We start from the raw sequence: 27,508 nt of genomic DNA, 5'->3' as shown, positions 1-27,508 counted from the left end.
AAAACGTATGAAACTGACATGTGAAATGATGAATCCGGACTCCGAATCCGGTTTTTCATGCACTTTTCCATTCAAATCATGCACATTTTCCGTTCTCTGTCTCTCTAAAAAAAAAATGGATCAATTTTTCACTATTTGCAATGGATCCGTTTTTTTCAAAAATTCACCGGATCTTGCCTGAAGGAAAAAAACTGATGTGTGAAAGTAGCCTAACTATCCATATATCTATCTACATCTATCCATAGATATATCTATAGATACATAGATCTATCTATTCATATATCTATAGATCTATCTATATGTAGATCTATCTATATATCTATCTATCTCATTCCTTCTATCTATAGATACAGTTACGTCCATATATATTTGGACAGAGACAACATTTTTCTAATTTATAATGGTTATAGACATTACCACAATGAATTTTAAACAAAACAATTCAGATGCAGTTGAAGTTCAGACTTTCAGCCTTCATTTGAGGGTATCCACATTAAAATTGGATGAAGGGTTTAGGAGTTTCAGCTCCTTAACATGTGCCACCCTGTTTTTAAAGGGACCAATAGTAATTGGACAGATTCAATAATTTTAAATAAAATGTTCATTCCTAGCACTTGGTTGAAAACCCTTTGTTGGCAATGACTGCCTGAAGTCTTGAACTCATGGACATCACCAGACACTGTTTCCTCCTTTTTGATGCTCTGCCAGGACTTCACTGCCTTCAGTTGCTGTTTGTGGGCCTTTCTGTATGAAGTTTAGTCTTTAACAAGTGAAATGCATGCTCAATTGGGTTGAGATCAGGTGACTGACATGGCCATTCAAGAATATTTCACTTCTTTGCTTTAATAAACTCCTGGGTTGCTTTGGCTTTATGTTTTGGGTCATTGTCCATCTGTAGTATGAAACGACGACCAATCAGTTTTGCTGCATTTGGCTGGATCTGAGCACACAGTATGTCTCTGAATACCTCAGAATTCATTCTGCTGCTTCTGTCCTGTGTCACATCATCAATACTAGTGACCCAGTGCCACTGGCAGCCATGCATGCCCAAGCCATCACACTGCCTCCACAATGTTTTACAGATGATATGGTATGCTTTGGATCATGAGCTGTACCACATACTTTTCTCTTTCCATCATTCTGGTAGAGGTTGATCTTGGTTTCATCTGTCCAAAGAATGTCCTTCCAGATGAGTTCACCAGTACCATCTATACGCTGATGACACTCAGATCTACCACTCTAGCCCAGATGTCAAATCTCTGCTGTCCAGAATCCCAGAGTGTCTATTAGCCACATCCTCCTTCTTATCACGCTTCCTAAAACTCATTGTGGAGAAAACTGAACTCATCATATTTTCTCCATCTTACCTAACTCACCTACCTGATCTATCTATCACAATAAATTACATCATGCCTTACCCTGTACCGGAAGTCTGCTTCCTTGGAGTAACACTCAACTCTGACCTGTCCTTTAAACCGCACATCCAAGCTCTTAGCACCTCCTGTTGTCTCCAACTAAAAATATTTCCAGAATCCATCATTTCCTCATCCCTGAATCTACTAAAATGTTAGTGCATTTGCAGCGCCCCCACTGTCGCAGGGCCGAGGGGTACCCGGTACCGGGCCTCTGAGTCTCTGTTCTGGGGTTGTCACGGTGGCTAGACCCGGTCCGTGACCCTGCTGAGGGGCGCCCAAATAATAGGTGTGGATGGTGGTGGTAGTGCGGTGCAGTGCCGGTCGCAGTAAATAACGAGGACACCAGGTTGCAGTCTCTTTACCTCTTTACTGAAGGCTTCAGGGTCCTCAGTCCGAAATACCGTTAACCAGGCTGCGCAAGTCCGGCCGGTCTGATGGCACCTCCAGAGTTCCCTTTGCAGGTGGAAATCTGTGCCTACCTTCTAGCGCTTGCGTGTTGCGGTCCTCCCTGCTGTGCTTACGGGATAGTCCCCACAACTGTTGTGTCTGTTTCTCATGTTCCCTCACAACTGTATTATGATGTTCTTCTTCGTCCCCCAGATGATATGGCTACGGGTAGGCTCGGAGCTCTTACTGGACCCTAGTGTCGCCCTTCTCCTAGTATGCCCCCATGTCTTCATAGGTGATTGGTGTGAGACAGCCCGCCTATAGCTGACTGTCCTGCCGTAGGTTTGAAGTATTGCTTGGAGCCTGATGCTTCCTCGGCATTCTGGCCACCGGCTACGCGCCTCAGTAGAATGTTGCCTCGATCTTACAGCACGACTCCTACTGGTATTTCTCCTTGTTGCGTTGATCTCGTTTCTCACTCAGCACAATATACCTCACTTCTTGTCCTTTCTTAGGGTACCGCCGCGATCAAGTGCAGGCGCGGTCCCGTAACATTCTCTCTGGTTGCTAGGCCTCTGTCAGGATCCCACCCCTGACAGGGACCCCTCTGAATCTTCCCCCTACAACACCCTCTGCCACAAGGTGTTGCCTGGTTCCAACCCAGTCAGCTTTCTGATCTCACTTCCTATCTAACCCCCAGTTTTACCAGACTGTGAGGAGTGGCCTAATGCATAGTGCCCTTAGCTCCCCCTGGAGGCCAGACTATGAAATGTATTGGTGTCTGTGATACCTGGTCAGATGAACTCCTTCAGTGCCATCAGACGTACCATAGCCCCCCTTAGCGGCGGAGCTCCAGTACTGCAACGACCAGGACTCTGGGGCGCTGCACATGCCCTTATAATCTCCTGCCTTGACTACTGCAAAATCCTCCTCTGTAGTCTCCTTGCTAACACTCTCACATTTCTCAAGTCTGTCCTTCACTTTGCTTCCCGACTAATCCACCTCTCTCCTCGCTACTCCTCCGCTTCTCCCCTCCTCAAATCCCTTCACTGGCTCCCAATTCCCCAATGTATCCAGGTAAAACTACTAACATTGATCTACAAAGCCATTCATAATTTGTATCTTCCGTATATCTGTAAGATGCTAGAAGGTGCGTAGTATGCAGTGACACACACAAGAGACAGAACAAGGGTTAACAGGTTCTTTATATAAAACAGTGATGGAATAAGCAGGGGGGTAAAGGATATGAATTTGCGGATGGGGAAAGACAAATGTAGCAGGTAACAACGAGTTAGCTTATCAGTCTCTGTGCACTGGAGGAAGGTGGTTGGAAGATCCCTTTGTGGCGCTGTAGGCGGCGCAAGATGTCTCTGATCTGGTCCCGCAGAAAGGCGATGCACTGTCTCCTTGCGGTGATGAATCCTGCAGGTCCTTCGACACCTGGTGTCCTGGTCCGGGCATGTGGTGGAGTTGAGATGGAAGTCCACAGCACAGCGGATGAAGCAGAAAGTTCAGTAAACAATGCCGCAGTAGAGCGCACAGTCCAGTGGACACAGCCACAGGCGCGGTCTGGTTCTCAATGAGCACTGCAGGGATACGACTAAGCAGTGCCTCCATGGTGGTGAGCGGAGCAAAAGTATGCACTCTGTACTGGTCACTACATGGTGCAGGTGTCTCTTTGGGCTGTGGGTAGCACGTCTTAGCAGTTTTGCTAGCCAGGCGTGAAGGCACAGCTAGCTAGCATGGGTCCGTCGAGAGGGAGTCAACTGTCTCTGCTCACAAGCTCGTTCCCTGCCAAGTGTGTCGTCTTCCCGCTCACACCGCTGCTTAAATCGGACCCACCCCCACCAGTCAGGTCTCCTGAACTGTTCCGGTCAGAAAACTCTCCCCCCCCAGGAATAATGGTGACAGTCCCGACAGTTCTGGCCCAGACACGCAAGAGGGACTGCTGCCCTGGTACACCTCCCTACATAACTCCAAACTAATCTCCCTATATCTTCCAACATGTAATCTGCTGATATCTTCCAACACGTAATCTCCGGTTCTTTTAGTACCTCCTTCTCTCCTCCACACTTATACTTTCCTCATCCAATAGCCTCCAAAACTTCTCCAGATTATCTCCCATCCTCTAGAATTCTGTGCCCCAACATGTCTGATTATCTATTACATTCAGAACTTTCAGACAGAACCTGAAAAAGCATCTGTTCAAGAAAGTTTACAGTACGCAATAGCCCACCTCACCACCACCAAAGCTGCCGTAATCCCCTAACCCGCTGTCTCCTTCTCCATTATCCTGTAGAATCTAAGCCTGCAGGGGCAGGGTCCTTTCCTATCTGAATCAGTCTATCATTGTTAGTTTGTTCACCGTAATTTCTATTTGTATTTTATTTTATTTTTTTTATATATTTTATATTTTATTTTGTATTTTTTGTATGTAATCCTTTCTCATTTACAGCACCATGGAATCAATGGTGCTCAAAAAATAAATAATAATAGTAATAATAATATGCAACATTTAAAAAAGTCAAATTCTATTTAAATACATTTATCATAAAAATCTGATTTGAACAATAGCTTATCTTTTGATGACATTCCCGTGAATGGTGATGCAAATGTTGACCGGTATGTGAAAGCTGTAAAATATTAAGCTACAGATTAACACATTTTGTTGCAATGTTTTTTCTCTCATACAAGGAAAAGTGAAAGGTGAAATGCTGATTGACATTGGAACGGGGCCATGCATATACCAGCTTTTATCAGCTTGTGAAGCCTTCAAAAACATCATTGTCTCCGATATTGCAGACAAAAACAGGGAGGAATTTAATTTATGGCTTAAGAATCAGCCTGAAGCATTTGACTGGAGCCTAACGGTTAAACGTATATGCCATCTGGAAGGTGACAGGTAAGGAATAGATACCATGCCAAATCATATATTTTAAAAATTACATTCGCTGAGGAGGATCATACTCTCAGAAATAAGAAGAAGATATTTCTAAAAAAATGTTTGCAGACAGATATGCTGGTAAAGGCAGGATACTCAGTCCTAAAAATGGTCTTCTCCAAAGAAGCATCTGAAAACTTGCTAAAAAAATGCTTGAAATACCTTTTCTATTAAAGGGATGTGCACATGAGGTCTGTTGAACTCAGGAGAACCCGCTGAGTTTTTCAAGAAGAAAAAAATTCAAGAAATCCCTGCCATTTTTACCCCCAAAGTCTCTTTTGTATTGATTTGGTCACTTGTTTTCTGAGCGTATTATCAACGATTTTGGCAGCTGACGAATTTTTGGAAGGTTTTCTTGTGGGTTTTTTTCCTATCATTTTCCGGTTGTTGTTATTTTCACTCTATAGAAACTGCTAGTGTTTTTAAAGAAAAAAGCTGGGAAATTCTCAAAAAGATGCTCAAAAAGATGCTGAACTGCCTTCCGGGCTTTCCCATTGACCCATATTGTAAAGTACAGAGCATCTTCAGAGAGAAAATACCAGAACAATGGGCATGTCACTTCTTTTAACTACTTGGCAACTGTGAAGCGTTACAAGACATTCAAAAACTGAACAGATGAACAGCAAATCATTCTCCATAAAAATGTATATGTTCCTTCTATGGAGCACATAGAGCATTTTGTCACAGGGGTTTCAGATGTGGAATCCACCTGAAAAAGATATCATCTGCTCATACCCAAAGACTATGTGAAAACTGAGTATTTTTGCTGAGTTTTTAGAGGAGAAACTAGCTACAGATGCTTTTCACAAAATTAGAATATCATGAAAAAGTTAATTTATTTCAGTTCTTCAATACAAAAAGTGAAACTCATATATTATATAGAGTCATTACAAATTAAATTAAATTAGAATAATTAACAAAAAAACAACTGCAAAGGCTTCCTAAGTATTTAAAAAGATCCCTTAGACTGTTTCAATAGGCTCCACAATCATGGGGAAGACTGCTGACTTAGCAGATGTCCAAAAGGCTGTCATTGGCACACTCCACAAGGAGAGTAAGCTACAAAAGGTTATTGCTAAAGAAGTTGGCTGCTTACAGAGTGCTGTATCCAAGCATATTAATGGAGAGTTGAATAGAAGGAAAAAGTGTGATAGAAAAAGGTGCACAAGCAATCAGGATAACTGCAGTCTTGAACGGATTGTTAAGAAAAGGCCATTCAAAAATTTGGGGAAGGTTAACAAAGGAGTGGACTGCTGCTGGAGTCATTACTTCAAGAGTCACCACACACAGACATATCCAGGACATGGGTTACAAGTGTCGCATTCCTTGTGTCAAGCCACTCATGACAAATAGACAACACCAGAAGCATTTTACCTGAGCCAAGGAGAAAAAGGACTGGACTGTTGCTCAGTGGTCTAAGGAGTTGTTTTCAGATGAAAGTAACTGTTAAATTTAATTTGGAAATCAAGGTCCCAGAGTCTGGAGGAAGAGTGGAGAGGCACACGATCCAAGCTGCTGAGGTCTAGTGTGAAGTTTCCACAATCAGTGATAGTTTGGGGAGCCATCTCATCTGCTGGTGTAGGTCTGCTGTGTTTTATCAAGACCAAAGTCAGTGCAGCCATCTACCAGGAATTTTTAAATCACTTCATGCTTCCCCTCTGCCAACGTTTTTGGAGATGGAAATTTCATTCTCCAGCAGGATTTAGCACCTGTACACGCTGAAAATAGTACCAATACCTGGTTTAAAAACAGCAGTATCACTGTGCTTGATTGGCCAGCAAACTCACCTGACCTTAACCCTATACAGAATCTATGGGGTATTGTCAAGAGGAAGATGTGAGACACCAGACCCAACAATGCCAACAAGCTGAAGGCTGCTATCAAAGCAACCTGGGCTTCCATAACTCCTCAGTAGGGCAACAGGCTGATTGCCTCCATGCCACGCCGCAATGATGCAGTAATTGATGCAAAAGGAGCCCCAACCAAGTATTGAGTGCATTTACTGAACATACATTTCAGTAGGCCAACATTTCAGATTTTAAAATCATTTTTCAAGCTAGTTGTCATGACATAGGATGGGGTTTTTCTCCCATCCTGGTCGGGTAGGGGTTAACCTTGTTTGGCCTCTCTTTGGTTCAGGGAGAGTTATGTAGATCTGCTGCTGGCCTGGTTCTGTGTCAGTGATACTTTTGCTTACCCGACTTGAGTTGTTGACCCAGTTTATTGTTCAGATATCATTGTGCCTCTGTGTGCTTGTGTTTCCTGTGTATGACCCTGCTTAGACTCTGTTTCTGTTTCTGCCTCTTGATTCGGTACTGCTCTGTATTCTCTAGTTCTGACCCCCGTCTCTGTCTCTGATCACCCTCTGTCTTGCTCTTTTGTCCTGCGCTCCCATCTGGCTACTGACTTCGACTTGTCCCCCACCATCCTTCTGTCTCGTCCCTGGCTTCTGCCCATCTTCCTGGCTTCTGACCTCGGCTTGCCTGACTACGTACCCAGCATTCACCCAGCTGTCGGCTCTCGTCTGTTCTTGGGGCTTGGCTCTGCCTCTCGGCGCCTTCCCGGCCATCACGTGATCTGCCAGGTCCTGTTCAGCTTTTCCTCGCACACTGTGGTGTCCGTGCATCCCCTGGCTGTCCTGCGTTTCATGTGTACCGACCCATTATCCTTCTGTGGACATTTCCTGAAGAAGAAGCCATGAGCTTTGAAACGCGTTGAATAAACCACCAGAATAACTACTGTATATCTGGATTCATCATTTGTCACAGCAGCTCGGATTTTATCCACATTTATCTATTATAACGGTTCTGAGAGGTCACAGCGTCGAACTGTGGATCTACAGCAGCTGACATCTACACGCTTTTACTCTGCACCATCAGGTTGATTGGAAACAATCCTGGGGATAAGACCCTATTTGCGCTTTTTCGTCTCCTATTTTTCTTTACTAACAGCGACCCACAGAAAGACACATAGTGTGTGTGTGTGTCTTTACACTGGTGTTATAAAGTATTCTAATTTACTGAGATAATGACTTTTGGGTTTTCTTTGGCTATAAGCCATAATCATCAACATTAACAGAAATAAACACTTGAAATAGATCACTCTGTGTGTAATGACTCTATATATGAGTTTCACTTTTTGTATTGAAGAACTGAAATAAATTAACTTTTTGATGATATTCTAATTTAGTGAGAAGCACTTGTATGTGCAAATGACAGGGTGGAAACGTCAAGTTTTCAGGAAGATGTTGGAGACTTTATGCCACGTTCTCACATTCACGATTTGGTCAGTATCTGTAAGCCAAAATCAGGAGTGGAGCAATAAAAGAAAAAGTATAATAGAAACAAGTCGCCACTTCTGTATTTATCACCCCCTCCTGGTTTTGGCTTACAAATACTGATGTAAAATACTGACCAAATACTGAACATATGCACGTGGCTTTAGGCTACATTTCCTCAATGAGCTTTTGGTGAGCTTTTGATGTTGCAGAATTTCTGGACCATTTCTACGCCTATTATGTAAATTAGGTTCCTTTTGCATTTTTTTTCATTGCATTTTTGAGTCTGTTTTTCTTTCATGCATTTTTATCACGTTTTGCCACTGTTTTTTTCATTTCTTGTTGGTGTGTCATGCTTTGAATAAAGCTGCCTTGTTTTTGATACTTTCTGGTATTTGGCTTTGACAAAGCTTTATTGATACAGTCATGTGCGGATTACATGCGTTTTTGTTGCATCTAGTCTATGGGAAAAATCTGAAAAGAAAACTCAGAGAACCCACAACAGAAATTGATATGTTGTGGATTTGAAACACGCGCCACAGGTCAGTTTATGCTGAGTAAAAAAATGGCACAGTGGGGATGAGATATCTATAACTCCCATCCACATTGCTGGACCTATAAGATGCTGCATTTTTGATGCAGCAAAAATTTGCAGTGTCTTGATGTTGCAGATTTTCTTTAAAAAATTTAAGTAACCTATTTTATTTGCTAGGTGCAGAAATGGTGCAGAACATCAGCTATATCAAAAACTCATCAAAACTCTCATCATGGGAACATAGCCTTACACTCCAAAAACTCAGTGTGAGCACACCCCAAGGGTATGTGTACACTTAGTTTTTTGAGGCGGACAAAAAACATGAGTTTTAGGCATGAGGAGTATTTGAGTATTTGAGTTTTTGATGTTGCAGATTTTCTGCACCTATTATGTAAATTAAGTGGCCTGCATTTTTTCATAGCATTTTTGGGTTCTTATTTTTACATGCGTTTTTATCACATTTTTTACACTATGATTTATTTCTATTTTTTGTATGTCGTGAGTTAATTAAAGCCGCTCTGTTTTTTATACTTCCTGGTATTTAGCTTTGACAAAAAAATCATGTGTAGTTTACATGCATTTTTAGTGTGTTTCTGCATGGAAGTGCACTAAAAACCCATATGCTTTTTTTACCTATGGATATTCTGCATCTAATGCAAATCTTCAGGAAGAATCTGCATATACAGTGCCTTGCGAAAGTATTGGGCTCCCTGGAACTTTTCAACCTTTTCCCACATATCATGATTCAAACATAAAAATACCAAATGTAAATTTTTGGTGAAGAATCAACAAGTGGAACACAATTGTGAAGTTGAACGAAATTTATTGGTTATTTTACATTTTTGTGGAAATTCAAAAACTGAAAAGTGGGGCGTGCAATGTTATTCGGCCCCTTTACTTGCAGTGCAGCAAACTCACTCCAGAAGTTCATTGTGGTTCTCTGAATGATCCAATGTTGTCCTAAATGCCTAATGATGAAAAATATAATCCACCTGTGTGTAATCAAGTCTCTGTATAAATGCACCTGCTCTGTGATAGTCTCAGGGTTCTGTTTGAAGCACAGAGAGCATCATGAAGACCAAGGAACACAACAGGCAGGTCCGTGATACTGTTGTGGAGAGGTTTAAAGCCGGATTTGGATACAAAATGATTTCCAAAACTTTAAACATCCCAAGGAGCACTGTGCAAGCGATCATATTGAAATGGAAGGAGTATCATACCACTGCAAATCTACCAAGACCCGGCCGTCCCTCTAAACTTTCATCTCCAACAAGGAGAAGACTGATCAGAGATGCAGCCAAGGAGCCCATGATCACTCTGGTTGAACTGCAGAGATCTACAGATCTACAGCTGAGGTGGGACAGTCTGTCCATAGGACAACAATCAGTCGTACACTGCACAAATCTGGCCTTTATGGAAGAGTGGCAAGAAGAAAGCCATTTCTCAAAGATATCCATAAAAAGTGTCGTTTAAAGTTTGCAACAAGCCACCTGGGAGACACACCAAACATGTGGAAGAATGTGCTCTGGTTTAGATGAAATCAAAATCGAACTTTTAGGCAACAATGCCAAACGATATGTTTGGCGTAAAGGCAACACAGCTCATCACCCTGAACACACCATCCCCACTGTCAAACATGGTGGTGGCAGCATCATGGTTTGGGCCTGCTTTTTTTCAGCAGGGACAGGGAAGATGGATAAAATTGTATGGGAAGATGGATGGAGCCAAATACAGGACCATTCTTGAAGAAAACCTGTTGGAGTTTGCAAAAGACCTGAGACTGGGATGGAGATTTGTCTTCCAACAAGACAATGATCCCAAACATAAAGCAAAATCTACAATGGAAAGGTTCACAAATAAACGTATCCAAGTGTTAGAATGGCCAAGTCAAAGTCCAGACCTCAATCCAATCGAGAATCTGTGGGAAGAGCTGAAAACTACTGTTCACAAATGATCTCCATCAAACCTCACTGAGCTCGAGCTGTTTGCCAAGGAAGAATGGGCAAGAATTTCAGTCTCTCGATGTACAAAACTGATAGAGACATACCCCAAGCGACTTGCAGTTGTAATCACAGCAAAAGGTGGCACAACAAAGTATTAAGTTAAAGGAGCCGAATAATATTGCATACCCCACTTTTCAGTTTTTGAATTTCCACAAAAATGTAAAATAACCAATAAATTTCGTTCAACTTCACAATTGTGTTCCAGTTGTTGTTGATTCTTCACCAAAAATTTACATTTGGTATCATTGTGTTTGAAGCATGATATGTGGGAAAAGGTTGAAAAGTTCCAGGGAGCCGAATACTTTCGCAAGGCACTGTAAAACTCAGCGCATGCGCAAAAGAGACTAACATATTGCAGCTTGGAAACACACACCGAAGGTTAGCTTACAATGAGTGAAATAAAAGCACAGTTGGCATGATATTTTTAAATCCCATCCACTTTATTGGATCTGTAAGGAGCTGCTTTTTTTTGCGCAGCAAAAGTGCACAGTATCAGAAACTCCCAAAAACTCATCTTTGGCATACAACCTTATAAAAATAAATCGCTTCAAAAAAGGGAGTTTTTCTGTTCCTAAAGCCTTTTTTTCCCAGAAGATTTTTTTGCAGCCTTTTGATTGGACAGTGCCTAACATGGGGTACGTACATATAATGTTTTTTTCAGGTCGATTCTGCCTGAAAAAGCGCCAAAAATCCACTGCAATATATGAACAAAATGCAAAGCAATTCAATAATGTGTCTGTGATTTATGCTGCTTGCTGCTGTAGAGGTAAAGTTTGGCCAACGTATTCTCCGCACCCTGGTTCGGCTGCACAGGTTACACCAGTAGTGTTAAGTGCACTGGTGGACACAGACCGGAAAGGACCACTGTGCAAGGACAACTTATGGGCCCTTTGCAGTCCAATAGCTCATGATAATGTGCAAATCCACCAGTTTTGGAGGTGGAAATGGGCTCCCTTAACTCTTGGGCCTGTGCAGCTGCACATGTTGCACCGATGATATGTCCACCCCTCGTTGAGTGACTGAAATGGGTGTAATTTACATTGCATGTGCACTAGTGGTAATGATAATGATGATTCTGCACTTTTGGCCAATCTGATAAAATAAAATAATTAGAATAAAAGGTCCTTGTGTTCAGTTGTCCTACTACCTTAATGAATTTGGCGCATCTTCTCAGTGGCGTGCACCTCCATGCACCTCATCAGACATTCTACTCCAGTCTGAGACTCGTAGCATTTTTGGTGTAATTGTAAGGGGTTGAGTGTTTTACCCCTTTAAACCCCTATGTTGTTGTACTTGTATGTGAATATTTATATATTTTATGCCGTTGTTACGTGTTGTCATGTATTCCATTATGTCATATTGCCTATATGTTATACTAGGGATTAATAGGGACAGTGCAGTTTGGGAAAGGGTCACTAGATGGGGGCACTGAGTTCACTGTATGATAGGTTTAGTTGTAGGACACAAAGGAGTTAATTGTAGGAGGGGATAGTTGGGGAATAAGGCAGGAATATTTCCTAGTTAGAGTCAGTCGGGGCTTGACCCATGTCCTCAGGTAGCCTATGGCCCGAGCTGCTTCACTATTCCCGCAAAGTTTGAAGTAGGTGCCCAGCCATTCAAGGAGGGGATCTGGAGAGTAGAGCGAAGAAGAGGGCACAGTATGAGCACCAGCAGAGAAGAGACAGAGGAAGCTGACAAAGGAAGATAAGTGGTCACCGTAAGTGTACGGGCAGGTCATCCCATTAAGAGGTGGAAGGCTATGGAAGTAGAGTAGTATATCTCACGTCTTGGGCGAAACAGGCAGAAGAAGGCTATATCGTAGTGATTTTCTACCGGGGAGACACTGAGGGGTTGCAAGAGGCACTCCGACCTGTGGAAACACTTCGTGATGTAGAGAAGAGAGAAGGGACAGATAAGGAGATGTGCTGTCTTGACTGTGAAGATAATGCTGGAAGTCACATGGATGTGCTGCTTCCTGAAGTGAATAAATCCGTTTAGTTAAAAGTTGCTTTAGACTGTGCCTCTATTCCTTTAAAACTGAAGATGGCCGGCAGTCAGAGCAGTGCTGTGTGTGCCGGGTCAAAGAAGGGACCCTGTTACCTAAGAGAGAAAGGCCTGGGTGAGCCAAGCCCTAAATGTCCAGCCACAACTACTTGCCTTCCCGTTTACTACATAATACACCAAACCAGATTTTTTGTTGAATTTGATGGTATGCGGTAGCCATACCCCATCACTCCTCTCCAGCTCTCCATTTTGGCGGTTAGTTCAAATTGGTGTGCGATTGACAAAAATTGCCAGTTTTCTAGCTTTGATACTTTGAAGAATCGCACAATAAGTTTCTAAATTCTAAGTTAACCAATGGTAAAATGTTTTTATGCAACAATTTTTCTTCTGTTACAGAATAACTTGCCAAGAAAAGGAAGAAAAACTAAGAAAAGCCGTAAGACAAGTCCTAAAGTGTGATGTCTTCAATGCCAATCCCATAGATCCGGTTATTATTCCCCAAGTTGATTGTGTCCTGAGTTGCCTGTGTCTGGAGGGAGCATGTAAAGATTATGAATCATATGTCATTGCTCTTAAAAACATAACTTCATTATTAAAAATGGGTGGATACTTAGTGCTCACAGGTGTTCTGGGAAACTCCTACTACATGGTCGGAGAGGTAAGGTTCTCCGGCCTACCACTTAATGAAGAATTTCTAAGGGAAGCGCTTACTGATGCTGGATATATTATTGAAAAATTTCAAGTGTCTTTGAAAACGGAAGATTCTCTGGAGGACAAAGGAGATTTTGCAGGTTATTACATTATTGTTGCTCAGAAAAAAAGAAATATGTAAGCAGCATATTTAGAGGGGCTTCCACTTAAAAGTATTTCTTAAATTATCTGATTATTAGCGCAGGTTGGAAGGAGGCTGGGTTTTATCATTCTTTACAGTCGCCTCAGTTCCAGTACAGTTATGAGTCATTTACATTCTCCGATCTTCATCTGAAAAGTGAGTTGGCACCGATCAGCAAGTAGAGAATGTGACAACACAGTTTAGTTTTTACAGCTTCAGAATTGAGAATTAATGAAAATGCAGGTGGAAGACATCTTCTTTAATAATAATAATAATAATAATTTTATTTATATAGCGCCAACATATTCCGCAGCGCTTTACAACTTATAGAGGGGACTTATACAGACAACAGACATTACAGCATAACAGAAATCACAGTTCAAAACAGATACCAGGAGGAATGAGGGCCCTGCTGCTCGCAAGCTTACAATCTATGAGGAAAAAGGGGAGACACAAGAGGTGGATGGTAACAATTGCTTTAGTTATTTGGACCAGCCATAGTGTAAGGCTCGGGTGTTCATGTAAAGCTGCATGAACCAGTTAACTGCCTAAGTATGTAACAGTACAGACACAGAGGCTATTAACTGCATAAAGTGTATGAGAACATGATGGAGGAACGTGATTATGTTGTTGTTTTTTATTAATAGGCCACACAGGGATAATTAGGTTAATGCGTTGAGGCGGTAGGCCAATCTGAACAAATGAGTTTTTAGTGCACGCTTAAAACTGTGGGGATTGGGGATTAATTGTATTAACCTAGGTAGTGCATTCCAAAGAATCGGCGCCGCACGTGTAAAGTCTTGGAGACGGGAGTGGGAGGTTCTGATTATTGAGGATGCTAACCTGAGGTCATTAGCAGAGCGGAGGGCACGGGTAGGTTGGTAGACTGAGACCAGAGAGGAGATGTAGGGTGGTGTTGAGCCATGGAGTGCTTTGTGGATGAGGGTAGTAGTTTTGTACTGGATTCTGGATTGGATGGGTAGCCAGTGTAATGACTGGCACAAGGTAGAGGCATCGGTGTAACGGTTGGCGAGGAATATGATCCTGGCAGCAGCATTCAGGACAGATTGGAGCGGGGAGAGTCTGGTAAAAGGTAGGCCAATTAGTAGAGAGTTACAATAGTCCAGACGAGAATGAATAAGTGAGACAGTAAGAGTTTTTGCAGAGTCGAAAGTAAGAAAAGGGCGAATTCTGGAAATGTTTTTGAGATGCAGATAAGAAGAGCGAGCCAGTGATCGGATGTGGGGGGTGAATGAAAGCTCGGAATCAAGGATGACTCCAAGGCAGCGGGCATGTTGCTTTGGAGTAATGGTGGAACCGCACACAGAGATGGCAATGTCGGGCAAAGGTAGGTTTGTAGAGGGAGAGAACACGAGGAGTTCAGTTTTTGACAGGTTCAGTTTCAGATAGAGGGAGGACATGATGTTAGAGACATTAGTCAATATACCTAATCTATGATGAAACTGGAAATTATATTAGAGCTCTGGTTATAGCATCATGACGTACACTTTGGTAAGGTGGATCTCTCGTGTCCTACAAAATCAACAGCAACAGCTTGTTGGACTGCAGAGTCTTCCTGTTTCAATTTCTGAGATTGAAGATAGCGCTGATCCAGTTTAACCCCTTAATGCTATTTGATGTATTTATCCATCATGAGTACATGTCATTTTGTGCTCCATACAGATATATATGTTATGCTTATCGCACAGTTCAACTTCTGTAGTGCACCGATCAGCTGCGTTTTGTGTCGACAGAGTCCCTTAAGATCTTATAGCCTATTTGTCAGTCTTAAGTTGGGTTCGAGTGAATACAAAATCATCCATTTTATGTCAAGAAAAATATGACAATTTATCATCCATATTTTATGTAATCCGTATTCCATCTGTGTGTCTGCTTTTTACATCCTGATGCAAACCATATGTTAATTTTGCACATTTGTGTATTAGTAACAATTTAATAAATAATGATAGACATATACAGTTTCTTTTCCTATTTGTAATGTATGCACGAAAAACGCCTGACATATGGATGTTAATGTTTATGTGATCTGTTTTTAACCCCTTAGTGACGGAGCCAAATTTTTTAAATCAGTGTCACTTTATGTGGTAATAACTCTGGAATGCTTCAAAAAATCCCAGTGATTTTGAGACTGTTTTTTCGTGACACATTATACTTTATGATAATGGTAAATTTAGGTTGATATGTTTTGTGCTTATTTATAAAAAATATCAGAAATTTGAGAAAAATGTTAAAAAATTAGCAATTTTTAAACTTTGAATGAGTATCCCTTTAATCCAGATAGTCATACCACACAAAAACATGAATAAATAACATTTCCCTCATCTCTGTTTTACATCAGCACCATTTGTAAATGTTATTTTATTTTCTTAGCGTTTAAAGAGGTTTAAAAATGTAGCAGTAATTTTTAATTTTTTCAAAGAAATTTACAAAATGTATTTTTTAGGGACCTATCCATGTTTGAAGTGCCTTTAGGGGTCCCATATATTGGGAAACCCCCCAAAAGGGATACCATTTTAAAAACAGCACCCCCTGACTGAGGCAGGAAGTGACAGTTCAGTTAACGCGAGGGCAGGAGTGCATATGCATCAGGAATAGTGGGCTGCTAGGAATAACATGAGCTCAATATTCCTTACAGCAGATTGCTGTAAATACCTTCCATGTGATTCCGCCTAATGGCCAAGGGCAACCTCAAGATGGATATCGGGGGCCAGGGGCACACTCAGCTTGCGAAGCTAGATGAAAGGATGGACTCAGACTACATGGGGTGGAAGGTATCGCAATCCAGAAATGCTGCTAGAGGTGAGGAAGATCCCCAAGGACTATGAAAGCCAGAAAAGGGGATATGCCAACTATCCCGAGAACCAGGGCTAAAGTTGTATCCGGTACCTGTGGGAAAGATGACAAACCGTTGGGCTTTATCCTTTAAACCTGCTTGTAAATACTGTACAGACTGCCATTCTCTAAGTAAAATTTTGTTGTTTATTAACCATGTGTCTCTTGGATTGTTTGCTGCCCTGGGTCCAGAAGAGGCATTCCTGGACCCAGAAAAGGCCTGCCTGCCAGAAGTAAGTGGGAAGCACCACATACAATGCAGCACATCAGGATGGAGACACCCCTTGTCTGTAGGATGCCAAAGTGATTGGGACCGAAGCTTGCCCACGACTACCTCGCTTGGGCATCTAACACCTACACCGAGCCCCAACCTCCACTTAACAAAAATAAAGCCTGCTCAACTCCATCCTGAAGGCTGGAAAGAAATATATCCAGGTCTATATTATTTAGGTCAGCAGTGGTGAACCTATGACATGTGAGCAAGAGGGGGCACACAGAGGCCTCCCTGTGGGCACGCACACCATCGCTGTTCCACATCAGTGAACCGGGGCCAGTGGGTGAGGAACATCGCAATGCCAACCCTTACTTCAGCCGGATCTGCATCCTCGGACACACATCCAGCTGAAGTGTATTGCAGTGCACAAGTTTGCCGGGTCTGTGCGCCACAATACACGCTGCTGGTTAATCAGAGGCCAGCAGCTGACATCAGCGTACAAGCGACTGGGTGCATGGCAGTGATGTCCCACTGCTTGGACACTGAAATCTGCTGCCCGCTTCAGAAGACAATGTGTCGCTTCGGGGGAGAGAAAGGAAGAAAAGTAAGTTGCAGTGTTGTGGTTTTTTCTTTCTTTCTATGCGTTGAACAGCGGAAAAGGCAGGATGGGGAACTTATACCAGTATGGGGCTCATATACAATGATGGGATGACAATTACAAGGATGGGGTGACATATAAAAGAATGGGGGCATATATACCAGGATGAACAGAATATGCAAGGATGGGGAAGCATATTCCAGGATTGTGGACTTATACCAGGATGGGACATATACAAACATGAGGGAGCATATACCAGGATGGAGGGCATATGCCAGGATGAAGGGCATATACCAGTATGGAGGAGCATATATACGGTTGTGTGAAAAAGTGTTTTCCCCTTCCTGATTTTCTATTTTTTGCATGTTTGTCATACTTAAATGTTTCAAATCACCAAACAAATTTCAATACTAGACAAAGATAACACAAGTAAACACAAAATGCAGTTTTTAAATGAAGGTCTTTATTATTAAGGGAAAAAGAAATCCAAACCTACAGGACCCTGTGTGAACAAGTGATTGCCCCCTAAGGGTATGTGTCCACGTTCAGGTTTGCTTCAGGCTTTGGTCAGGATTTTATGCAGGTAAAATCCTGACCAAAACTGCACCTGAGGTCACTGGCAGGTCACCTGCGTGCGCTGTTCCTGCGTGTTTGGCTCATTGTAGCAACATGCTGCGTTTTGAAAAAATGCACCGCATGTGCGTTTTCGCGGCAAAAACGCATGCGTTTTTTAACGCATAGTGGAGTCGGGATTTCATTAAATCCCCTCCACTATGCTGTAACATCTGGACGCTGCGTTTTTGACGCTGCGGAAAAACGCTGCGTCAAAAACGCAGCGTTTCCTGAACGTGGAAACATACCCTCAACCTAATAATTGGTTGGGCTACCCTTGGCAGCAACTGCAATCAAACATTTGCAATAACTGGATATGAGCCGTTTACAACCCTCTGGAGGAATTTTAGCGCACTCATCTTTGCAGAAGTGTTGTAATTTAGCCACATTGGCGGGTTTCCAAGCATGAACTACCTTTTTAAGGTCATGCCACAGTATCTCAATTGGATTAAGGTCAGGACTTTGACCAGGCCCCTCCAAAGTCTTAGGTTTGTTTGTCTGAAGCCATTCAGAGATGGACTTTCTGGTGTGTTTTGGATCATTGCCCTGCTGCATAACCCAAGTGCGCTTCAGCTTGCGGTCATGAACAGATGCCTGGACATTCTCCTTCAGGATTTTTTGGTAGAATTTATTGTTCCATTTATCACAGCATGTCTTCCAAGTTCTGTAGCAAACAGCCCTAGGTCAATTAATCACACTACCACCACCATATTTTACTGTTAGTATGATGTTTCTATTTTGAAATGTTGTGTTACTGCTATGCAAGATGTAATGGAACATACACCTTCCAAAAAGTTCAACTTTTGTCTCATCAGTCCACAGAGTATTCTCCCAAAAGTTTTGGGAATCATCAAGATGTTTTCTGGCAAAACTGAGACAAGCCTTTATGTTCTTATTGCTCAGCAGTGGTTTTCGTCTTGGAACTCTGCCATGAATGCCATTTTTGCACAGTCTCTTTATGGCGAAGTCATGAACACTGACTTTAACTGAGGCAGGTGAGGCCTGCAGTGCTTTGATTGTTGTTGCAGTCTTTTGTGACTTCTTGGATGAGTCATCACAGCACTCTTGGGGTAATTTTGGTCGGCTGGCCTCTCCTGGGAAGGTTCACCACTGTTGCATGTTTTTGCCATTTGTAGATAACGTGTTTCACTGTGGTTCGCTGGATTTATAACCTTTTCCAGACTGACAGATGTCAATTACTTTGTTTCTCATTTGTTCCAGAATTTCTTTGGATTGCAGTATGATGTTTAGCTTTTGAGGAACTTTTGGTCTACTTCACTTTGTCAGGCAGGTACTATTTAAGTGATTTCTTGATTGATAACAAATGTGGCAGTAATCAGGCCTGGGTGTGGCTAGGGAATGTGTACTCAGCTTTCCAAAGATGTGATAAACCACACTTAATTTATGTTTTAATGTGGGGATGGCAATCACTTTTTTTTGGATGAAGTAGCATATACAACCCCTGGCAAAAATTATGGAATCACCGGCCTTGGAGGATGTTCATTCAGTTGTTTAATTTTGTAGAAAAAAAGCAGATCACAGACATGGCACAAAACTAAAGTCATTTCAAATGGCAACTTTCTGGCTTTAAGAAACACTAAAAGAAATCAAGAACAAAAAATGTGGTAGTCAGTAATGGTTACTTTTGTTGCTTTTTTAAACCAAGCATAGGGGAAAAATTACGGAATCACTCAATTCTGAGGAAAAAATTATGGAATCATGAAAAACAAACAAACAAAAAAACACTCCAAAACATCACTAGTATTTTGTTGCACAACCTCTGGCTTTTATTGCAGCTTGCAGTCTCTGAGGCATGGACTTAATGAGTGTCAAACAGGACTCTTCATCAATCTGGCTCCAACTTTCTCTGATTGCTGTTGCCAGATCAGCTTTGCAGGTTGGAGCCTTGGCATGGACCATTTTCTTCAACTTCGACCAAAGATTTTCAAGGGAACCTGTCACCTGAATTTGGCGGGTCTTTTTTGGGTCATATGAGCGGTGTTTTCAGGTCTTTTATTAACCCCTTTTTTTCCCGCTGGCCGCACGTTGGTCGCGAAATTGACTTGACGTTGATTCGCTTTCCTCCCTAGTTAACGCGTGCGCAAAGCAATCTTGCCTTGGCAACGCGCAGTATGCTTTGCCTAACTGCGGGCAAAGTCGAAAACCATTAGTGCGCATGTGCCGGCACACTATGTCCCGGAAGTATTTCGCTGTGTTCCAGGACATAGTGCGCCGGCGCATGCACACTAATGGTTTTTGGCTTTGCCCGCAGTTGGGCAAAGCATACTGCGCGTGCGCAAGGCAAGATTGCTTTGTTTAGATTAGATTAGATTACAGATTAGTACAGTTTTGTCACTAGGAATGGGCCCAATTCCAAAAAAACTATTGTGAGAAGCTTGTGGAAGGATAACCAAAATGTTTGACACAAGTCATTCACTTTAAGGGCAATGCTACTGAAATAACTAGGGAGGAAAGCAAATCAACGTCAAGTCAATTTCGCAACCAGCCTGCGGCCAGTGTGAAAAAAACGGGTTAATAAAAGACCCGAAAACACCGCCCATAAGACCCAAAAAAGGACCCCCCAAATTCAGGTGACAGGTTCCCTTTCAATTGGATTGAGATCCGGACTATTTGCAGGCCATGACATTGACCTTATGTGTCTATTTTCAAGGAATGTTTGCACAGTTTTAGCTCTATGGCAGGATGCATTATCATCTTGAAAAATGATTTCATCATCCTCAAACATCCTTTCAATTGATGGGATAAGAAAAGTGTCCAAAATGTCAACATAAACTTGTGCATTTATTGAAGATGTAATGACAGTCATCTCCCCAGTGCCTTTGCCTGACATGCATCCCCATATCATCAATGACTGTGGAAATTTGCATGTTCTCTTCAGGCAGTCATCTTTATAAATCTCATTGGAATGGCACCAAACAAAAGTTCCAGCATCATCACCTTGCCCAATGCAGATTTGTGATTCATCACTGTATATGACTTTCATCCAGTCATCCACAGTCCATGATTGCTTTCCCTTAGCCCATTGTAACCTTGTTTTTTTCTGTTTAGGTGTTAATGATGGCTTTTGCTTAGATTTTCTGTATGTAAATCCCATTTCCTTTAGGTGGTTTCTTATAGTTCGGTCACAGACGTTGACTCAAGTTTCCACCCATTCGTTCCTCATTTGTTTTGTTATGCATTTCCTGTTTTGGAAACATATTGCTTTAAGTTTCCGGTCTTGACACTTTGATATCTTCCTTGGTCTACCAGTATGTTTGCCTTTAACAACCTTCCCATGTTGTTTGTATTTGGTCCACATTTTAGACACAGCTGACTGTGAACAACCAACATCTTTTGCAACATTGCATGATGATTTACCCTCTTTTAAGAGTTTGATAATCCTCTCCTTTGTTTCAGTTGACATCTCTCATGTTGGAGCCATGATTCATGACAGTCCATTTGGTGCCACAGCTCTCCAAGGTGTGATCACTCCTTTTTAGATGCAGACTAACAAGCAGATCTAATTTGATTGAGGTGTTATTTTTGGGTATGAAAATTTACAGGGTGATTCCATAATTTTTTCCTCAGAATTGAGTGATTCCATAATTTTTTCCCTATGCTTGGTTAAAAAAAATTAACCATTACTGACTACCACATTTTTTGTTCTTGATTTCTTTTAGTGCTTCTTAAAGCCAGAAAGTTGCCATATGAAATGGCTTTAGTTTTGTGCCATGTCTGTGATCTGCTTTTTTTCTACAAAATTAAACAACTGAATGAACATCCTCCAAGGCCGGTGATTCCATAATTTTTGCCAGGGGTTGTACATGGTTTGGGAGAGCATATACATGGATTGGGGGAGCATATATAAGATTTGGGGCATCATATACAAGGAATATAAAAGGATGGGGGAGTATATACAAAAATGAGGAGAGTATATACAAGGATGGGGGCATCATATACCAGGTTGGGGGAGCATATACCAGGATGGTGGAGCATATATACCAGGATAAAGGGCATATACAAGGTCTGGGGCATATACATGGTTTGGGGAAGCTGTCCAAGAATGGGGGAGTATATACAAGGATGGGGCTGCATATACCAGGGTGGGGTGACATATACATGGATTGGGGGCATATACAAGGACGGGGGCATATAAATGGATGGGGGCATTTACAAAAATGGGGGAGCATATACTAGGATGGGGGATCATATGCTAGGATGGAGGAGCATATGCTAGGATGGGGGAGCATATACATGAATTTTGGGAACATATACATGGATTGGGCCATATACAAGGATGGGGGAGCATATACAACGATGGGGGAGCATATACTACGATGAAGGAGCAGCACATACTACACTGGGGAACATATACCAGGATGGGAGGTGCATATATCAGGATGGTGGGGAGACATATACCAGGACGGGGGAGAGAGAAAATACCAGGATGAGGGAGAGAGCATATACCAGGATGGGGGGAGAGCATATACCACGATGTTGGTGCACATACCAGAATGAGGGTGCATATACCAGGATGTGGTTGCGCATACCAGGATGTGGGTGCATATACAAGGATGATGGACATATCTCCGGATGGGAAGAGCATAGGATGCATATTTCTTTATATATGCAGTCTGGTATCCTTGCTCCTGTCTGTGGCTGCTCCCTGATAGCCCAATTATTCCCTTCTAACTGCTGTGCTGAATTACCACACCCGCCCTGGACTTAACAAAATGTAAAACCTGGCAATTAACTACTCTACATGCCGTCTCTACAGCTAAAGCATCCCTGGAACCTTGACAAGTAACCCGTGGAATAATTTCCAACCTAAAATTATTTCAGGGAAAAAAATAACTACAATCTCAAGATCCGCCCACATCAAGGTCATGAGTTCAGACCAGGGCCGGACTGGCCATCGGGCAGTTCTGGCAAATGCCAGAAGGGCCGGTGGCAGTAGTGGGCCGCTCGAGTGTGCCGCTGTCGGCGCACTCCCCCCGCTGTCGGTGCACTCCCCCCCCCCGCTGTTGGCACAGTCCCCGCCCCGCATTCAACTATACCGTGTGTCAGACGCCGGTACAGTTAAATGCAATGATGGAAGAGAGAGCGTCTGCTGATGCTCCCTCTCCCATCATTCCCCGCTCTGCCTGGCGCTGACACTGCGGGTGCGCGATGACACCATATCATCGCGCACCTTGTTGTGTATCCGCTTTTTGGGCTCCCCTGGTGGTTGCTGGTGGTACTGGTGACTTGTTTGCACTTTGCTTCTTCTGTTCACCTGCTTCCATCAGTGTTTGGGAGTTTCCTATTTAGCCTTGCTCTCCAGTCATTTCCTTGCCGGTCATCATTGTAACCAGAGCCTTCGGTTGCATGTTCCTGCTACTAGTCTGCTGATCAGCTAAGTGGACTTTGTCCTTTTGTTTTGTACCTTTTGTCCAGTTTGCAGTTTTTGTAATTCTCTGTAGCTGGAAGCTCTTGCGGGCTGAAATTGCCACTCCTGTGTCATGAGTTGACACAGGAGTCTTAAAGTAATTTCAGGATGGTTTTTGAAAGGGTTTTCAGTTGACCGTGAAGTCCTCTTTTGTATCCTTCTGCTATCTAGTAAGTGGACCTCTCTTTGCTAAATCTACTTTCATACTGTGTATGTCTTTTCCTCTTAATTCACCGTTATTACATGTGGGGGGCTGCTATCATCTTTTGGGGTATTTCCCTAGAGGTAAGCCAGGTCTGTTTCTTCCTCTACCAGGCGTAGTTAGTCCTCCGGCTGGCGCGTGGCATATAGGAAGCCGTAGGTATGCTCCCTGGCTACTGTTAGTTGTGTGGTAGATTTAGCTCACGGTCAACTCGAGTTTCCATCACCCGAGAGCTCGTTCGTTACTTATGTGTTTTTCACGTTCCCTTGCCATTGGGAACCATGACAGCACCTGCTGTGTGTCGGGCGGGCAGACTGCAGCTGCTGAGACCGGAGCCAAGAGCAGCGCGGGGCACGAAGAGAGGTGAGTGAAGTGTTTTTTTATTATATATATTTATCAATGAGTGATAACTGGATTGTGGGGCTTTTGGGGGGCTGCATTACATTCTATGGGGCTGTGCTGCATTACATTCTATGGGGCTGTGCTGCATTACATTCTATGGGGCTGTGCTGCATTACATTCTATGGGGACTGGCTGCATTACATTCTATGGGGCTGTGCTGCATTACATTCTATGGGGCTGTGCTGCATTACATTCTATGGGGACTGGCTGCATTACATTCTATGGGGCTGTGCTGCATTACATTCTATGGGGCTGTGCTGCATTACATTCTATGGGGGCTGTGCTGCATTACATTCTATGGGGGCTGTGCTGTATTACATTCTATGGTGGCTGGCTGTATTACATTCTATGGGGGCTGTGCAGCATTACATTCGATGGGGCTGTGCTGCATTACATTCTATGGGGCTGTGCTGCATTACATTCTATGGGGGCTGTGCTGCATTACATTCTATGGGGCCTGTGCTGTATTACATTCTATGGTGGCTGGCTGTATTACATTCTATGGGGCTGTGCTGCATTACATTCTATGGGGGCTGTGCTGCATTACATTCTATGGGGCTGTGCTGCATTACATTCTATGGTGGCGGGCTGTATTACATTCTATGGGGCTGTGCTGCATTGCATTCTATGGGGCTGTGCTGCATTACATTCTATGGGGGCTGTGCTGCATTACATTCTATGGGGCTGTGCTGCATTACATTCTATGGGGGCTGTGCTGCATTACATTCTATGGGGGCTGTGCTGCATTACATTCTATGGGGACTGGCTGCATTACATTCTATGGGGCTGTGTTGCATTACATTCTATGGGGGCTGTGCTGCATTACATTCTATGGGGGCTGTGCTGTATTACATTCTATGGGGGCTGTGCTGTATTACATTCTATGGTGGCTGGCTGTATTACATTCTATGAGGGCTGTGCTGCATTACATTCTATGGGGGCTGGCTGCATTCATTACATTCTATGGGGCTGTGCTGCATTACATTCTATGGGGACTGTGCTGCATTACATTCTATGGGGGCTGTTCTGTATTACATTCTATGGTGGCTGGCTCTATTACATTCTTTGGGGCTGTGCTGCATTACATTCTATGGGGGCTGGCTGCATTACATTCTATGGGGGCTGTGCTGTATTACATTCTATGGGGGCTGTGCTGCATTACATTCTATGGGGCTGTGCTGCATTACATTCTATGGGGGCTGGCTGCATTACATTCTATGGGGGCTGTGCTGTATTACATTCTATGGGGGCTGGCTGTATTACATTCTATGGGGGCTGTGCTGCATTACATTCTATGGGGCTGTGCTGTATTACATTCTATGGGGGCTGTGCTGTATTACATTTAATGGTGGCTGGCTGTATTACATTCTATGGGGGCTGTGCTGCATTACATTCTATGGGGCTGTGCTGTATTACATTCTATGGGGGCTGTGCTGTATTACATTTAATGGTGGCTGGCTGTATTACATTCTATGGGGACTGTGCTGCATTACATTCTATGGGGGCTGTTCTGTATTACATTCTATGGTGGCTGGCTCTATTACATTCTTTGGGGCTGTGCTGCATTACATTCTATGGGGGCTGGCTGCATTACATTCTATGGGGGCTGTGCTGCATTACATTCTATGGGGCTGTGCTGCATTACATTCTATGGTGGCTGTGCTGTATTACATTCTATGGGGGCTGTGCTGCATTACATTCTATGGGGCTGTGCTGCATTACATTCTATGGGGGCTGGCTGCATTACATTCTATGGGGGCTGTGCTGTATTACATTCTATGGGGGCTGGCTGTATTACATTCTATGGGGGCTGTGCTGCATTACATTCTATGGGGCTGTGCTGTATTACATTCTATGGGGGCTGTGCTGTATTACATTTAATGGTGGCTGGCTGTATTACATTCTATGGGGGCTGTGCTGCATTACATTCTATGGGGCTGTGCTGTATTACATTCTATGGGGGCTGTGCTGTATTACATTTAATGGTGGCTGGCTGTATTACATTCTATGGGGGCTGTGCTGCATTACATTATATGGGGGCTGTGCTGCATTACATTCTATGGGGGCTGGCTGCATTACATTCTATGCGGGCTGTGTTGTATTACATTCTATGGGGGCTGTGCTGTATTACATTCTATGGGGGCTGCGCTGTATTAAATTCAATGGTGGCTGGCTGTATTACATTCTATGGGGGCTGTGCTGCATTACGTTCTATGGGGGCTGTGCTGCATTACATTCTATGGGGCTGGCTGCATTACATTCTATGCGGGCTGTGTTGTATTACATTCTATGGGGGCTGTGCTGTATTACATTCGATGGGGGCTGTGCTGTATTACATTCTATGGGGGCTGAGCTGTAATGCTGGATACAGCTGTGATTATATGTTATATAGTCGTGTTACACTCCCCTTGCTTCTTGTAACCTACAAGTGTACAAAGATATTATACAGTCACCAGGCGACAAGTCGGAATGTGTAACTTCAAATGCCAGGGCTGAATTTTAGGCCCAGTCCGGCCCTGCCAGCAGCGTTAATTAGATAGCCATAAATAGAGACGAAAAGCTGAACCGCACAGCCCTTGTCACTAAGAGCTACCACAGTCCATGAGTGGTGTGACTGGAGAGCCTGACATCCAGATGGAGGTGCTCGCATGAAAAACAACAATGCAGCAGATAAGACCCGTAGAAGCGCTGTTGTTGGTGCGAAACGGTCGTCGTTGATCCCTGCTCACCTCCTTTCCTTTCACACTCCCCCGTGCCGTGAAGATAATGGTGATGTATCACATGTCTCAATAAAGGACTCAGACCACACCGAAGCTGGTGAGTGCTGCCGCATTTTTTCTAGTTCTTATCTGTTAATTAGATAGCAATGAGCGTGCCGAGCGTTAGCTGGCTGGAAACAGCTAGTATTAACATATTGGTTATTTTCCTCTTGGTATCCTCATCGAGGTATAACCCTAAAGGGCTGATGCCACAAAAGAAAACTTATTTGTGAAAACCAGCTGGGAAAGAACCAGCCTATTTCACTAGTACAGGACCCCTTCCCTATAAGGATTGTGGTCCACTAAGATTTTAGGTTTTGTTCCCTCCTAATTATGACTCTAGGGTGGGGCATGAGTTCTTCTCTCAAAAAGGTGTCAGTATTTAATTTTGTTCAATGTTTATTGAGGATCTTCTTAATGTCATTATGTGCTGAGTTGTATTGTGTAATGAAGTTGAAGAATACACTTGTTCAGACGCCGTAGTATTGGTTCTAGTGTGTATCAGAGACCTTTGCATCAGTGTTTTGGCTTGTTTAAATGCCTTTCAAAGGCGGAGGGCTACTTCTTTTTGAAGCGCTTACTAAGAACTTCACTCTGAGTAATAAAGTTAATATCTTTAGTCCACTTTTTACAAATCCACTGGAAATGAATAAATGGAAGATACTTAAGCCATGGGTAATAACCACTGAAAATTGATGCAGCTATTCAAATTTCAACTATTCAAATAAAAAAAAAAACAGGTGATATTCTACCTGACAGAGATTGTAACCCTTTCCAAATATATACCGTATCTTTTGGATTATAAGAAGCACTTTTTTCCCAAAATTTGAGTAGAAAATGGGGGGGTGTCTTATAATCCAAAGGCAGCTTACCAGGGGGAGGGGTGGCTGTTGTGGAGTGGGGTCACAGGAGGTAGGGCCACTGCCACAACCTTCCTCAGTAAGACACCCTAAAATTGGACTATAAGATGTACCACCATTTTATTTAAATAATTTTGTCCCTATTTTCCTCCCAAAAATTTGGGGTGCGTCTTATAGTCTGCAAAA

General features: G+C 42.9%; 1 protein-coding gene across 2 annotated transcripts in view; it reads left to right on the top strand.

Annotated features, from left to right (window-relative positions):
* The window catches only part of LOC143765075 (nicotinamide N-methyltransferase-like), a 33,255-nt gene extending 16,853 nt beyond the window's left edge, over positions 1-16,402 (top strand). The window contains exons 2-3 of one of the 2 annotated variants that reach the window (XM_077251367.1): positions 4,503-4,704; positions 12,959-16,402. In XM_077251367.1, coding sequence (XP_077107482.1) covers positions 4,503-4,704; positions 12,959-13,394 — 638 coding nt within the window. In that variant the 3' untranslated portion in view covers positions 13,395-16,402. Of the gene's footprint in view, positions 1-4,496; positions 4,705-12,958 lie in introns of both variants that reach the window. The other variant, XM_077251366.1, reaches the window with a different exon arrangement.
* Positions 16,403-27,508: the final 11,106 nt, after the last annotated feature.

The sequence above is a fragment of the Ranitomeya variabilis genome, chromosome 4 (genome assembly GCF_051348905.1).
Source record: "Ranitomeya variabilis isolate aRanVar5 chromosome 4, aRanVar5.hap1, whole genome shotgun sequence".
Classification (NCBI taxonomy): domain Eukaryota; kingdom Metazoa; phylum Chordata; class Amphibia; order Anura; family Dendrobatidae; genus Ranitomeya; species Ranitomeya variabilis.
The sequence above is the reverse complement of the archived record's forward strand: the minus strand, read 5'-3'. Positions and strand labels throughout refer to the sequence as shown.